Raw genomic sequence first — 16,039 nt, forward strand, 5'->3', positions numbered from 1 at the left:
GAACCTGTGATCTGGTAATCAGGTGTGATTGGAGGATAAAGAAACAGAACACAAGCTAAGTGGTAGCAAGACAGATAAAGGAGAAAGAAGGAAAGACAAAATAGCTGGTGTGATAGAGTGGGATAAGAGGAAAGAGCTCGCCTCTAGTCTGGGGTGGATGGCTCCTGAGCAGTCCCATCCATTTCACATAATTTCTGTTCAAGTAGAGTGACTGTAGCCACCCAAGACATCTGGGCACAGCCATAATAAAACACTGGGTGATAGAGATGAAGACGGGTAAGCAGACAGGGAGTTAGTGTCTGGCTGATTGGTTTATTACTGGATAGGAATTTCAGATAAATGGATCTCATTTCGCGGCAATGAGTGGGGCAGGAGACTACACTGAAAGATCAGTCTTCTGGGAGGCTTTTACAACTGTAAGCATACGATTGCCCTGGTGATTAAACCTGCGGCCGTTGACTTCTTTCCTCCCATAGGCAATTTCATAATCTGTTTCTTAATAAGACAAAATTGTATTCTAGGCTTTACTAAGCTTATAAGCAGTGAAAAAAGCAAGATTTTATCTCAATAAAGTGAAATACAAAAACGTTCTCTACCGTTTCGTCTTATCTTGCAGCCAGATATCAACCACATACTGAAGCATTGTATAAAAAATGAGTGTACAAGCTGTTACTGTGGGAACAAAAAAGGCTTGCAGGAGTCCACTTGGAATTTTCACGGTGGACCCCCCCCAAGTGGACACTTAACCTCAGGTAGTCTCTGGCACTTTTCGTTCCAAAAGCGTCTAATGACCCAAACTCTACTAAGATTCCTCCATAGCTAAACAGGGAATAAGAGGGGAGGACAAGGTCATTCCTGTGGAAACAGAATGAGGAGAGGACTTTTGGAGTGTCCCAGTTCATGCATAAAGACAAGCAACAGGATATGACCCGAACCACCAGCTTAATCCATATACATCAGCCACCAACCCAGGTGACTGCGGTCGTACAACACAGAGGTCGTGCTGCGGGCCCTGCAGGACTGGCAGAGTTGATAAGACCTGAAGTTTTGCATGCCTCACCAGTGTCGTGCTTAGACTTCCTGTGGCAAAAGTTGGATGGGAAGCCTCGCAGTGTGGCTAGTAGTATATTTACCACGGCAGGAGGATAGGCCTCATCTAAGACTGAGTAAAGCAAAGAGAAGACTTTCATGGTTCAAAATAAGTAATGCATCACAAGCAAGAGACATACCAATGCACAATCGTAGCAAATATTTTAACTTGAAAAACCTGGGACTTTATGAAAATTGTTAGAGCATTTCGGTTTGCAATTAAGGGAAAGGTGCACTTATTGGAAAAGTATAGAACAGGAGCACGAAGGCAACCAAAGTCTGTGAAAGAGGCTGTGCAGGACTTAATGATTAAAAAGCTTTTGTTCTGGAAGCAGCCCAGATCCTATTGGATTTAATGGCAACTGTTTGGCCGTTGAAGGTTAACAGCACATCCAACATGTGTCGCTTTCACTTCTGCCCTTTAATGGATACACTCACATTTTCTGTCACATCCTTCCACATTTACTTTCATTTAAGCATCACATAACGGTGTAGATGGATTGGTCACCGAGTTGTCACATTTTAAGGCATAGCATATTTGTTTTTCCTCAGTAGCAGGTATATTTTACTCGCCACTCATGCATTCTACAGAAGGCTGCTTTACAGAGGGAAATGATACTGAATGAAATTGATGCTGAGGGCCTCAGAGCTCTTTCTTGACAGCCAGATTATCTGCATTCTACCCATGACCTCCTGACATTGTCATCTTCTAAGTGACGTATTTACCCAACATTCCAGCTGCTCTCACAGTAAGCGGCACATCCTTTTTTTCACATCCCAAAGTGACATTAAGTGATTACTAAGCACTCATCTTACTGGTCCTCTGCTCATTTCAAACCACTACATGTTCGTAATTGTTCTTCTGCTCACCAAAGGTGTCCCCAAACCAGTGATTTATGACTTGATTGCACTAAGCTAATGGGCCACTAAGACAATAAACCTCACTCCCATACTCATGTGCTGAATGTTTGTGAGGGACCAAGCAACCAAAGCAAAGAGGACACAGGCAAAAAAGTATCTTCAAAAAGGGTTTTCTTTATTTTAACCCTCAAAAAGTCCAAAATTAACAAAATTCAAAAACATACTTAGCAGGCCCATAAAAGAGGTCAACTAAATATAACTCTACAAAAAGGAATTTACAGAAACTTAAACAAAACAAAGTGAGACACAACTTAACTTACAAACTGACCTAAATCACCTTGTTGTTGAATTGTGCTATACAAATAAATTTGCCTTGCCTTGCCTAATTACAAAGACACATGAGGGTAGCTTTTATAATGATTTGGCCAAACCATTTACACACAATAGGGGGGGAAACGAAAACACACACTAATATTAACTAAGCACAGAATAACCTAACTAAACCTAAAACACCCCTGCTCCCGGTAAGCCCATGGTTGGTCCTGCTCAGTCCTCAGCCACGCCTTTTGCCCAGACAGGAAACAGCCACCGCCCAAACCCAGGTAACTCAAAGAAAGAGAAACATAATTAATATAACAAAACATTTTAGAAAAACCACACAATGTTACTATGTGCACGCCTCATAATACCAGTGTTAGGTTTAACCAAATGATTAATGAAAAAAACTGCAAAGCAAACTAATAAAGTAAAAAATGGACTAATTTACCCCTGTGTGGCTGATGCCATCACAGTGTTATGGTTGAGTCATGTATGTTGAAAATTTACCGGCTGTCCATTATGGTTATTATGGTTTGTTGGAAATGGGAAACATGATTCACCATTTCCATGCACCATTTTCAAAAATCATCATCATCATCGTCATGGAATGATTGAATTAATTAATTAATCCTGACTTGTGATAAAGAATATAAATTCACCTCTCTGGAAAATCACTGCCGTATGAAGACATACATCAGTGCCATAACAGTTTGTGTAATACACAACTCTCATTCCCAGGTAGCAAACATTTTGAGTTTTACTTTACAAAGCTCAGTTATCAAGGTGACAGCCTACAAAATTTTCAAGAACCTTTGTTTCACATGTTAGGAGCACCATGTCTTGATTCCCCTCACACACACCAGCCCTGAACCTACAAATATCTGTCTAAAGGAGCAGCCTTTCCACGTATCCAACCAAATCCACAATGACTAGGTTCACCAATGACAATACATATTTTAAGGCCACAGAGTAGGTACTACTGAAGAATGATGGCAAGGTTATCTGACCTTACAAGGGAAAATGAGCATTCTCAGTCATCACAGACGCTCTTTAAATAGTTTACAAATACTGATTATGACTAAAACATGATTACTAAACTTATCAAGTGTATTATACAGTGTTCCTCAAGTGGTCAGTTAAAAAAAAAAAAAAAGTGAAAAAAATGAGTTGAGAAAATTTCCTTTAATGTGTGTAACCAGGCATCTTTGCCTGTGTTTCTAATGAATAAAACTACGAGATAGCATCACAACATTCCTTAGAACTGAAAACTACTTTTAACAGTTAAACAAGGCTAGTCTGGAATGTGCAAGTCTTACAAAGCAGCACTGCCGACCTGATGTAGTAAACTGACGTCAAGGTTCAGCGTGCCCACTACACCTCCACACACGGTCCTTCCTTCCCATATATGCACACAAACTAAACTAAACCTGACTGGTTGACGTCTCTCTACGGAGAGGCACTTCCTTTAATGGCCCGGGTCCCATCTCCTGTCTCCCCTGGAGTTCGCCTGTCTTACCCAGACTCTTCAGGAGCCTGACAGGACAGAAAGGAGGAGGTGGGGTTGCGGGGGTGGGGGGTGTTTTGTGGGTTGTTTGATAAACTTCCACTTGCTGAGGAAGGTAAACACAATTTTGCCTTTTTCATGTTTTTTTTTTTTTTACATTTTCACTCCACCTCTCTGCTGTGTAGGAAAGGGATCATTGGAGCGTCTATCACGGTGGTTCAGCACATCACCTGTATGACATCTTTTTATAGGCTGGACTCTGGTTTCCAGGTTTTTAAAATTGCTGGTGAGGAAAAGATGACGCGTTAGCTTACATTGTTAAAATACAAAAATCAGCCGACACCCTGCTTAGATGGCATTCTTTATGTCTCTGCAACAATAATAAATGCATATATATATTTCATCTATGTTAAATTAGTGAAAATGTGTGATATCAGCTTTGATTTAACAAAAAATGTACAAAAGAAAAATTTGGGGCGGAGGTTGTCTTCTTAATTTTGAACTTCTGCTGAATTCAGTGCAACAATTTAAGCTGAAATCTTTAACTTTAGCACTTATTGTAAGTAGTTGTAAATGCAGTAAAAGTATTCTGCATTAAAACTGCATTTACCATGAGAGAAACTTGGTTTGGTGTTATTTAAAGACATCAAAAAACAACCCACAATGTTAAATGGACAAAAACGTCTCTACTTTGCCTGTAATGTGCAGGAAATGAGGCCCCAGTGCTAACAGTGTTAAACTGTTCAGCCTGATGGTAGAAATTGTTTCCTTTTCAGTGATACACTTTCCTTTACTTGACATTGTAAATTTCCTCTCCCTTTCTTATTTTGGCTTTTTTTTGTGAGTCAACCATAGCTGCTACCTGTGGTAGCTGCTGCATATTGTTCCACTTCTTGTCTTTCTTTGGCAAAAATGATGTCAACCTGGTGTTTAGCTCAGTGGTAATGATAGTTTTATAGTTTAGTCTAGGATGTGTTTGGGAGATGCACGCAAGCCGCCACCAACCTTTGTCCACTTACAATTTAGAAGCAATCGGCACAACTCACACTGCCAATTTAATGGGATATAGAGCCGCTGTAGGATTCAGTGACACTCTGTGACATTCTTAGGTTACAGTATTTCCTCTCTCCATACACAGCACACGGACAAATGAGTCAACAGTTTGCTTTTTAGCAGCGTCAATGAAAACTGTCTAAAACCAATTTGTTCTTTTTAACCCTTTAACTCCTGAAAACCTACGAGGAGTAATTCAAACTCTTTTTGTCAACTGAGTGTTTTCTGTCATATTTTAGGCCTGATTAAAAAGCCTGATTGTGCTCTGGATATTCACGGCCAGAAATTTGACCACACAAACCAACTTTGCAGTGCAGTAAGCAATGCTGTAAACATCTTTCTTATTTTAGTATTTTGCATTTCTGAATTTTTTCTTGTTCTGCAATCTTTTATCGCCCGTCTTTGAGTCGTTGGGTTATATTTTGGGAGATTTGGCTGCAAATGTTGCCCTCTGTAGCTCGATGTGCTAGCTGTGGAGAATATCAACAAGACTTCAGACATCTTTCTGGGAACTGAGTGTCTGTAGGAGGAGGGGGGTGTAGAGGTTGAGTGCTGGCTGTATAATAACCATTATTCAGCTGAGATGGCTATCCGGAGAGGGCTATCAGTGCTGGGGCCAGAGACACTGTGATTAGATTTCCCCCGTGTTGCTATTCTTCTTCTGTCCCTTGATCTTTCTGTGCCACTGTTCTCCTTTTGTATATTACTCAAACAGTTCAACAAGAATCTTACTGGTCATAGAACTGATGGCATGTCACAGAGAGATGTATTGAAGAGATGAGAGTTCAGGTTTCTTTCAAAGTTTAATTTGCTTTGGTCAGAAGCTGTGTCTTTGGAAATGTTCTATTATCAAAATTTACCAACTGTCAATTCCAGATGACAGAATTCAACAGCTGTTTTTCACATCCTTTACTCTGCGTGTTGTTCAAAACCCAATAAACAAATTGCTCTGTTGACCAAATGGACTTTACTCCATTTGTACCGCATCTGTATTTTATAAACACCCTCTCAGCACAGGCCCCTTGTTAATGTGAACAGTTGTGGCTGCAAAACAGGTGCAGAGCAAATGAAACTGCATTGTTGAGAGTCTGAGCAGCTGGGTCTGCCTATTAGTTAAAGATCTAATTTTTCAGACTCCAGTGTGTGGCTTTCAAAGAGTGCGCCAATGTTTTTCCATCCACATCCACTTTCATCCACTTCCGCTGTCTTTATTATCCCATTTCTTTGCGACTTCTTCGACACACACATGTCCCTTTCTCTCCCATTCTCTCGCTCCTCCCTTCCTTTCCTCTCACTCTGCCTTGCTCCCTCTGTGGTATCAATGCACGGGGCTGCTTAAAGCCTGTGTCTCTATGCTGTGGCGGTGGGTAATCAGTTAACCTCATTATGCTGCTGATGAAATTAAATCATTGCAGTAAGTGAAAATAATAATATGAGTAATAGGTGCGGGGTATGGTGGAACACCCCATGGCATTTGCTGCAGTCCCAGCCAGTCAAGATTTACCTCTCTCTTTCTCTCTCTCTCTCTCTTGCTGTAGCGAGCCATCGGTGGAAGATAACCGATGGCTCGGAGAAAAAAAGGGAGCTTTCAAACCACCGATGTTGACATCAGTTAAAAAGTCATATGTAATGTAATATGTCAGCATCCATATGCATATCAATATGCTGACCACCAGCCAGCTTTTGAGCTGCCAGGTGCCTGTTTGGTTTAGGTTTGGTTAAGGTCCTGAAAAGTATAAATGTGTATTACACTGCATGGATAACACAGCTGTACTTTGCACTGCCTACAAAATGGCAGAGTGAGTTCTAAGGTTATACATTACCTTTTCAGCAAGACTGCTCATTTATCAGTCTATTATATGTTCCCTTTGCCCTAAAAATAGTGAAAGCCAAACCAAATGGCCATCAAATCACATTTCTGCGTCTAGTGCAGTTACCTGGTTCGGTATTTATTTATATATTTAGTTTAAGAGATGGTTTGGTAGCAGTGAGCAGTCAGTGGAAATGAGATTAGTCGGGGGACTTATGTGAGTCTAAAGGACAGACCTTTTGGAAGGCTGCAGTTAGCATGGTGGAAAGCAGAACGCAACAGCAGGCGTGAGTCTGCAGATTAACAGCCGGGCGGTGGCTAAGCTAACCAGAGGCTGATTAAAGGCTTTGCACCTGTCACTTGCATAATGATATTAAGTGGTGAAGCAAAATTAAAGACAATTATGGATAATGATGGCATTCAAAAAAAAAAAGCAAACCACAGACAGGCTACCTATCCCTGCCCAGCTCATTATGAGAGCCAAGCTGCACAAACCATATACACTGTCCTTTTATAACTATGGATTAAACTAATGAACACAAGCAGCATGGAATGTTTGCACTGTAGTTCTTTCAGGCAAGCATTGTGCTGTCGTAAAGAAGATGCTTTGCAGTTGGAGCGATGGTTAAAGTACGTCTCCAGGAAATGATTGAGTTAATATAAAGTGTTCTGAAGTTGTGCTTGTGTAGTAAAAGACTGAATTTATATTTGAAAATTCTTGCCAAAATGCGGGGTGTAACAGCAAAGTGTGTCTCGTAGCACTCTGCGAGGCTGTAAGGTGATTGCTGGCCTAACTGACAAAGGTTGCTTTCAGCAAAACAAGAAAAGAAAAAGAAGGAAAAAGAAAACAGCAACATTATCGTTGAATAATGCATGTGTGTTGATTCCATTTGGCTTGAGAAGATCTGTCATTTCAGACGGCATACGTCATAGAAGAGTAATTGCTGTGCCATTATGGAGGACTAGCCCTTTGGGAATTCTAGGATACTATCATCCCGTGTCATTGGTTTCCTTCTACCCTTCACAGTCAGGCTGGCTAACCCTAAAGTAACACTCCCTCGATGAGTGATCTATTTATTTTTGCATGGCCGCCTTTATCGACAGAGTCTGTAAGCTTCAGGGGAAAAGATGTTATCAGACTCTATTCCAGGGGAAGCGAGCAACCAAAATACAAGCCTTTTTTTTCTCCAGGAAAGGCTGCCGATGCTGTATCAGGTCAGAGCAGCTAGAACGATAGCACGATCTCTCAGAGAATCCGCTATCCCTGCTTCTTGTTTACTGCTGTTTTCTGTCCTCCCTCGCTTCTCTGTGCACATTCACTCTTGTCTAATAGTGCATGTTTTCAGTTTCATAAATGCTGTCTGTCTAGGTTTCATTCGACACTTTTCACACTGTAAAGACGTAGTTAACGCAATGTGCCGTAAAGATCTGGCAACGTCAAAGGCATCAGATGTAACACGCAGAGAGCAAGGTAGACCTGCTCTTTACAGATATCATTGTCCAAGAGGCAGAACAAGCTGGAGAAATGCTGAAGTGCAGCACATTTTATGGTATACATGGATCATTGACACACAGAAGATGCTGCATGTGAGAACACGTTCCTATGTCTTTGCTAAGTGATGTGGCTTGCTTTTTGAGCTCTAGAGATTATATGGGGTGATCATCAATAACTGATGGAGAGACTGTGAAAGCATGAAAGGATGTAAATGCCCGCATTTTTTTAAACCGATCACTGAAATATTTATTTTGCTTGACCGACGTCAGCCTTAGTTTAACCGGCTTTGATTTGGGACCCTCTAGTTCTTCTTTTTGTTTTTTCAGATTGTCTGAAGATTCAATATTTCATTTCTAAATGTGAATGCACATAAAACCACTACTCTACTCTCCATATCTCCCTACATAGTGTGTCATATAAATCCATAAAATAAGCGTATGTATTTCGGTTTCTTTTATGTGGCAATTTTACCAATTAAAGCTAAAACAATTCATTATGAAAGCTACGTGAATCAATAATATTCATTATCTTGAAATTCCTGCTGCCTTTTGATTTGAAATGCTTAACTGTGATGACTTAAAAATGTGACAGTAGTGGTTGTGAAAATGAAATATGCCTCGGTCCTGTTAAGGTTTTTAAGGGAGTCCCACCATGATATCACTTGCAAATGGAAAATAAATAATAGCTTTTTATGACTGTCCTTTAAAGGCAGAAAGTCAGAGTCTGTGACTCAAGCTGCTCCCCTAATTTCCCTTGATTTAGTGCTCGCAAAATATCCGTGAGACCACCACAGTGTCTGCAAAGTGAACATGAGGTCATCGGCTTGCCGAATGAAAAGCGAGCTAAGTCAGTCAATCTTCTCCAATTTGGGATGTGGCTTTACTCTTCTGAATCATATTACAGCTTAGGGTACTTCCCCCTCAGCTCTCATCAAAAGAGAATTACTCACTACCCTGCTCGAGTCCGGGTAGAGGTCAGGGGATTTGACCCATGAGACTAATTGCCCTAAGAGAGCATGGAGCCTGCATCAGAACGACGATGACAATGAAGAACACTAGACTGTCATGTGTTTAAAGTGAAATAATTACTCAATGGTGCGTGATTATTAGCTGTAAGGATACCACAGCGTTCGTGTGTCTGAATAACAGTCACTGATTAGTGTGATGGCACTTAAATTATCGTGATAATAACGGCAAATATGTTCAACTGTAACTGCCGAACTCATGCACATTTAATGCAGATCTGTCAAATCTGATCAGTTACATCTCTCTGCAGACTTTTTTAATTCCACAGTGGCCATTTTGACTTGTCACAGTAGGGAAAGCACTGGTGCATTAATGATGGCTGAGGGGAGAGGCTCTACTTTTGCAGATGCTGGTTCGCTGTATTTGCTTACTGGCATTCTTCGTGGAACTGCGTCACAGTAGTTCCCTACTGTGACATGTCAAAATGTCAGCCATGAAAAGCGTCTGTTGGTGTCAAGTGTGGGCATTTGGGTTGATAGTGTGGCTCAGATGAACAAATGTCTAAGATTTTCTGCTTAAATAATATGAAATTGGTCCACAATGGTTAAAAAAAAACTATAGAAAGTCTATAGTAAAAGGAGGACTTGTAACCATGGCAACCTAGTGGGTAGCACATTCAGAGAGTTCTAAAGATAAACACAAAATATTCTTAAATCTTGTGGCCTTAACCTAGCCAAAGAGTGAGCCAAATCTTTACTTAAACTTGAAATCTAAACGTAAAAATGAAATCTATTAATAAGCGAATGAAATAACCTCAGAGGACTCACGTGCACTCTCCTGCTCTTTTTTTACAGAGGACCTTCTTCCACCAGGCTTCCCTAACATTGACATGGGGCCTCAGCTCAAAGTAGTGGAGCGCACTCGAACAGCCACCATGCTCTGCGCCGCCAGTGGCAACCCTGACCCGGAAATCACTTGGTACAAAGACTTCCTGCCGATTGACCCCACTGCAAGTAATGGGCGAATCAAACAGTTACGCTCAGGTAAGGAAAGCTAAAGCATTGTATTGCTGCTCTGGTTCCTTCTTACTAATGTGAGCCCTCGTTTAATTTCCCAGAACATTTTCGACGGCACGTAACATTGATGTTTTTGCTGTTTTGTGTAAGCTAATGTATGTGTAATGCCCAGTATTTCCTTTTCTGAAGTCAATTATTTTCTCAAAGTGCCACTGAGAACACATGTTCATTTCTCTAGTTTGGGAATGCTAATTATTTCAACAGCCTTTACTTTAATCTGTGACTCGAGAATTCATTCAGCTCTAAATGTATAATCATTACGTTGTGCTAAATGTTATGCTAAACAAATGAAAATCACCCAAAAAGGTTTTTTAAATGTGTTGGATGTTGGTCTAATAAATGGAGAAGAGGCACAAAGTTTTAAAGTAAAGCACACAAGCTCTTGTACATGTTAATATAACTGTTGGTCATCATCCAGTAGCTGGTGAGGGAGATGATGTTTTAGAGTGTAACAATGTAGAATGAGGTCAAAGGATTCACAACAACTGTGTCAGGACACAATAAGAGCAAGGTCCATCTTCTACACACTCAGTGGTGGATATGTTGTCTTGTTCCCATTGATTAAACCCCACTGAGAGGCCCAGTAAAGCAAAGTCTAATTATATAGCTAATTAAGTGCAGGCCCGCAGGTGGCTCAGGGCAACAAGGGGTAGATATTTTAGGTCGATGATTTGTCACCATTCGAAAAATCCAATGACTTGTTTGTGTTGTTGTTGCGAATGTATATCTGGGTAGACGACACTAAATAAAGAGTGTGTTGTCATTCACTTCCTGTCCTAGTTGTGGTCCTCGAGAGCTATGTACACAAAGTAATCAATTGGTCAACTAGCTATTCATGCTGTACCTTACAGAGCAAGTTCACAGTTCTGTATTTTTTATTGGTTCCTCTTTAAATTATTAGTGTCTTCAATTTTGAAGCAGATTGAATTTTAGAATTTTTTAAATTTCAAATTGAGTCCATGCCTTGTCTTGTAATTTCATTACATTCTTGCAGGGTTTTTTATTTTTTCTTATTGGTCACTCACTAGACTCCTGTGCAACTGTTGACAAGGATATAAATCATGTGAAACATGGGCTATATTTAGTACCAAGTATTGGTACAAGCACTGCCCCTCCTGCTGCATAAAAGCCAAATTTTTATGATGATGTATTTATGTCATGAAATTCTTTTTAAATATGTAAGTTAAATTTCATGCCATGAGTTGCTATTTTTTTTTTTACATTCCAGATATTCAAATTAAGCAGTAACAAATAGAAATGTGCACTGAAAGATTTAATTGCACAGTTACGATCACATTTTGAATTATTGTTGTTTGTTTCTCACGAGTATCCGGCAAGGGTAGGGTTTTTTTTTCTCTCCACCAGTATTTTCTTTAGTCATACTGTATTATACTCATGTCGAGGGCCAGCTTCTCTCAAAAAAAAAATTCAATTACCTAGTAACCTTGTTAACATGGCTTTTTGAGTTTTGTGCCTCTCTGGATAATCCACAGAGAAATTCAGCTTGGCGTCTATTGTCTAATCTCTGTACCATCTGTCTTTATTTGTTTCATGATTTTTCAATTGTCTTTGTTTGTCCTGTTTAACTGAAACAGAGCTGTTTACTCGTCATTGTTTTTCTGAATGTTTTGTCCATATTTGTGTCTGAAACTCAGATGTGCGTCTGTCCACATCGCAGAGTCTTCAACACGTTTTATGTCATTTTGACCTTTAACACAATTAAAAAGCCCCAACGAGAAACAAAATCACAAGCCAATTAAAAAATGGAAAATTGCACTAATTGTGATATTTTACAACTAAAAATAAAATAACATAACTTTTTCATAATAAAAAAGAAATCCTCTAAATGTGTTCATAAATTATAAATAAAATGCACTGTGATTACATCTCACTGTAATAAAAACTGCTAACAATGCTGTGGTGGGACAAAACACCAAACCAAACTTTAGCCCTTGGAAAGTCACATTGAACCTTATCTTAAATAAACTATGTTTTTTTCTTTTCCTATTTATCTGTTCTTTCTTTGCTATTTTCAGAAACCTTTGGTAAGTGTCTTGCAAAGCTCAGCAAACCAGCCCACTGTCCTTGAAGCACATGGCATATTTATACTACTGTCCAGAATGCATGATTTCGCTGCTCCTCCTCCACCCTTTCCCTCCAATTCCACGTTCCCTATTTTTTCTTTCTGTATAGCCTTCATTTTTCTTTACCCTACTCCTCTTGGTTTCAACTATATATTCTTTCACCTCAATACTACAACTGGATTTATAGTAGAAAGACACAGAATGTGTTGAGGAAGCATCATGATTCACCTAGCAGCATATTTTCTTAAGCAGCAAGTCTTTTGAGGTAGCGTCATACTTCATGATAAAGGTAACATGCATGGTAGGTCGTATAAACAGTCCAATTTGGACCCTGTCCACATTATTTTAGTACATGTATCCATGGGATTCCAAGATTACCTCAGAAGTAACGGTATATGAAGTTACCTTTAAGATTTATCCCATTTACAGCAAGACAAGAGGCCCTAAGTAAATAACTGGAATCCAACGCAGTCATTTCTTTGCAGCCTGAAGCATTTCTGGGCTTCTTAAAGGGATATATAGCAGGCACGTTTCTCCAGCAATGCACATTGCTTACTGATTTATCTAACCTGCTTTACTTGAACCTCTGTGCTTACAATAAAGCATTGCTTCAAAAGCATTCCTTGAAGGTGCAGCGAGTACTGTCAGGGGCTTGAATTCTTAAACATCAGTGCAGAACTTCTGGAATGCGTATTCCAACCCTAACTGGTGCTGCGTAAACCCTCTGGTCTTGGCCAAATATTTTGTCAGGAGAGCATTCTTCTTCTCTTGCCAGATTGGCCCTCTGCTTCACTACTTAACAAATGTCTTGCTCAGACTTTATTGCCCAGACTAGAGGCCAACTGATAGCCTCCTGACTTACGAAATATTTGCAAAAGATATACCCAGTCACTTCAAGCTGGATGTGTTTTACAGAAATTTCAAACTATACGTGCAAAAAGGAGGGGAGACAAGGAAATTACTTTCCCTTTTTTCAGTACCATAGCTCTTATAAGGTTATGTTAGCTTTGGGGGCTTGCTTTTATTCTATAGCTCTTCTGCTGGAAAGCTCAGCAGTCAGACAGGATTTATGGTGATTTATGGCTTGAGCCCCCTAGGCTGCCATCTTCTCATCCCCTTAGCTCTTCTAGTAGCCATCTTTGGTCCCTAATAACTTTTTCTTTTTTGCATTTATAAATGCACTTAAGAAATCCCCAAAACAGAAAACATGTGACAGCCTCAGCCTCCCCTCCAACTTCTTCTGATGTGCTGATCACTGTTGACAGTTTCTGGGGCCTCTCTGTTTGCATCAGGCACACTCTCAAGCCTTGGGGGGGGGGGGGGGGGGGGGGTAACTCTGGTGGGCCCTCTGCCATAAACGGTGGTTAAAGGGGAAAAGGAAGGGGAGAGAAGCAGGAGAAAGGAGACCATGGAAAGTGAGCCAAAGTCCATCATTTCAAAAACTTTCCCAGCTTCCAGCTTCTGCAAAGAATCTATATTTCCTTCTATTTGGCCTTCATCTTTAAATCATGAAATGTGAATGTTGATTTAAAGTGTTTGCGCTCCCAAAAAAAGGAAAAGATACGGAAAGACGGAAATAGCATCACCACTTGGATGTATTACCGTTGTTTCCAACATAGCTGATTAGCTGACAGACTGGTTCCTTATGTTCCAGTCCCTGCTTTGCTGTCAGAAGCGATATTTGCATCAGGGTTTCCAGAGGACCTCCTACAGAGGTGTGTAGGGAGCTTGACATTTCTTCTTATCTTCCTATGTCTCCAGACCTCAGGCCCTCCCTAGCCTTGTCAGCCAGAACAGATTAACTGCGGGGCACAATGACAGTAAGAGGATGGGCAAAAGTGTTCTAAAGATTTATGTCCTTCCTATAATAAAGGCTCAAAATCAGGACCGTGACATTAGATGGCACTTTTAAGCATATATTGAGCTTAGTTAGAGTTGCATGTAACAGGTAAACACTCAAATCCAGTGTCATCAAAGCTGCTGTGAAGAGAGTGGCTCGAACCTCTGCAGGGGTCGTAACAACAGCTAGGTTTTCCCTCCGGCCTGCTGTGACACCACCAGGATCCGAGGCTAGTGTCTGTGGTGACGAGAAGGTCAGCCAGACGCCCTCTTGAGGGTGGCCAGACTCTGACACTCTGCCAATCACGCAACCCTATTTGCCCCCCCACACAGATGTGTAACATCTCTGGCCAGAGACAATCTGGCCATCTGGTTACAGACTTTAATAATTTTTGAAAAAGATATTCAGAGGATTGTTTAACAAAACAGCTGGGGTGTTCTGTGGAAAAAAATAATGCCACATTTGATAATATGAGGAAGACAGCGGCATGTTGAGATATATTTAGGTCATTGTCACCCTAATCTGATCAACCCCTGGCTGACCAAAGCTTAGATGGGAAGCTTATGGCCATTAGGTTGCATGCCCGTAATACAGGTGGATTTGCCGTTGTAATTGAATATTGGCTGGCCTTGTGGACCCAGCCTGCCTGGCCTTCCTCAACAAAGTTTTAGATTTTCATTCTCATGCCTTTTTATATTCACAAATTAGAAATTGCAAACCACTACAAACCAAAGAATCGCATTTGTTTTCACTCTGTGTGTATTTGTTTCTCCTTTATCCACCATCCTCCTCATTTAACTTATTGTTTTCATCTCCTTCTCAGTTTTTTGTCACACTGGCCTTCATAAGATCCTCCCCTTTTTAAACCTGCTTTATTAACCTTAACCTTACTCTAACCTTAACCTAACTTTGACCTTAACCTCTAACCTTCAACTAGTAACCTCTTAACTCCCGACTAAAATCCATCTGAGCTAAAGCAAGATAAACCAGCTTCCTGCAGCCTCTAATCAAACTCTAACTTTATAACAACGTAACCTTCCCAGCCCCATTGTCCTTTGTCTTGTGATCACCTATATTTATATGGTCTCCAGAGTTATTGCAGAAATGAATAAATTGTCACTTTGGTTTTGCCTGGTTTTTCAATGACTCTTAAGTGATTACCGTGGCACAGTAACACTGTTTGTGGCTACAAAACGTTGAGTCTTTACAGACTAGGCAAATCTAGAACATAAGAGATACCCTGATTTTCCACTTTAATCACAATGTGAATAAATGTAGCAATAAATTAAACTCCAGTACAGTAAATGTCAACAAATGCTTATGTTAAAAACATAAATCTAAACTTTTTGATGTAGAAATATATAACATAGTCCAATAGAGCAAAAAGGAGCATTGTAAACCAGGCAGAACTTCAAACTCAGTGACTGAATCCTAATTGCTGGTATCACGAAAGATGGCACAAAAATGTAATAATCTGACCGGAAGGTGCTGAACATTTTCACACCCCTCGTTGCACTGTAAAAAGTATGGAAAATGCAGGGCTGAGATTATATTTTTAAAAAATCCAACAGATTTATAAAACTATGTGTGCATTTCAAAATCAACAGAAACAGTTCCAGTTTCACTGCAGTTTCACTGTCAGCTTAATAAAGCTATAAATATGCCTGATTCTGTTTTATATGCCTTAGTCATTGTGCAGCCCCACAACCATCACTTTGTAATCAAGCTTCTTCCACTACTCATTAGACCTGTCAGTAACAGTGGTGGGAAAAACAAGGTGTAGTTAAACAGACCCTCATGATGTCAACATATAACAGTCCAAAAGCAGAACAAGTGTCCGTAACACTGCCGAGGAAAAATGTCACACTCGGGAAAATATCATCAAAACTTACTTAAACAGATCCTCTGTATTTTCTCTGGGCAGTATGCATGACTGCATGCCTA

General features: G+C 40.2%; 1 protein-coding gene across 11 annotated transcripts in view; it reads left to right on the top strand.

Moving 5' to 3' along the window:
- Positions 1-16,039, top strand: part of ptprsa (protein tyrosine phosphatase receptor type Sa) — a 230,739-nt gene that overhangs the window by 129,845 nt on the left and 84,855 nt on the right. For all 11 annotated transcript variants that reach the window (XM_026143598.2, XM_080290100.1, XM_080290099.1 and 8 more), the window contains one exon: positions 9,950-10,138. In XM_026143598.2, coding sequence (XP_025999383.1) covers positions 9,950-10,138 — 189 coding nt within the window. The remainder of the gene's footprint in view (positions 1-9,949; positions 10,139-16,039) is intronic.

The sequence above is a fragment of the Astatotilapia calliptera genome, chromosome 15, assembly GCF_964374335.1.
Source record: "Astatotilapia calliptera chromosome 15, fAstCal68.1, whole genome shotgun sequence".
Classification (NCBI taxonomy): domain Eukaryota; kingdom Metazoa; phylum Chordata; class Actinopteri; order Cichliformes; family Cichlidae; genus Astatotilapia; species Astatotilapia calliptera.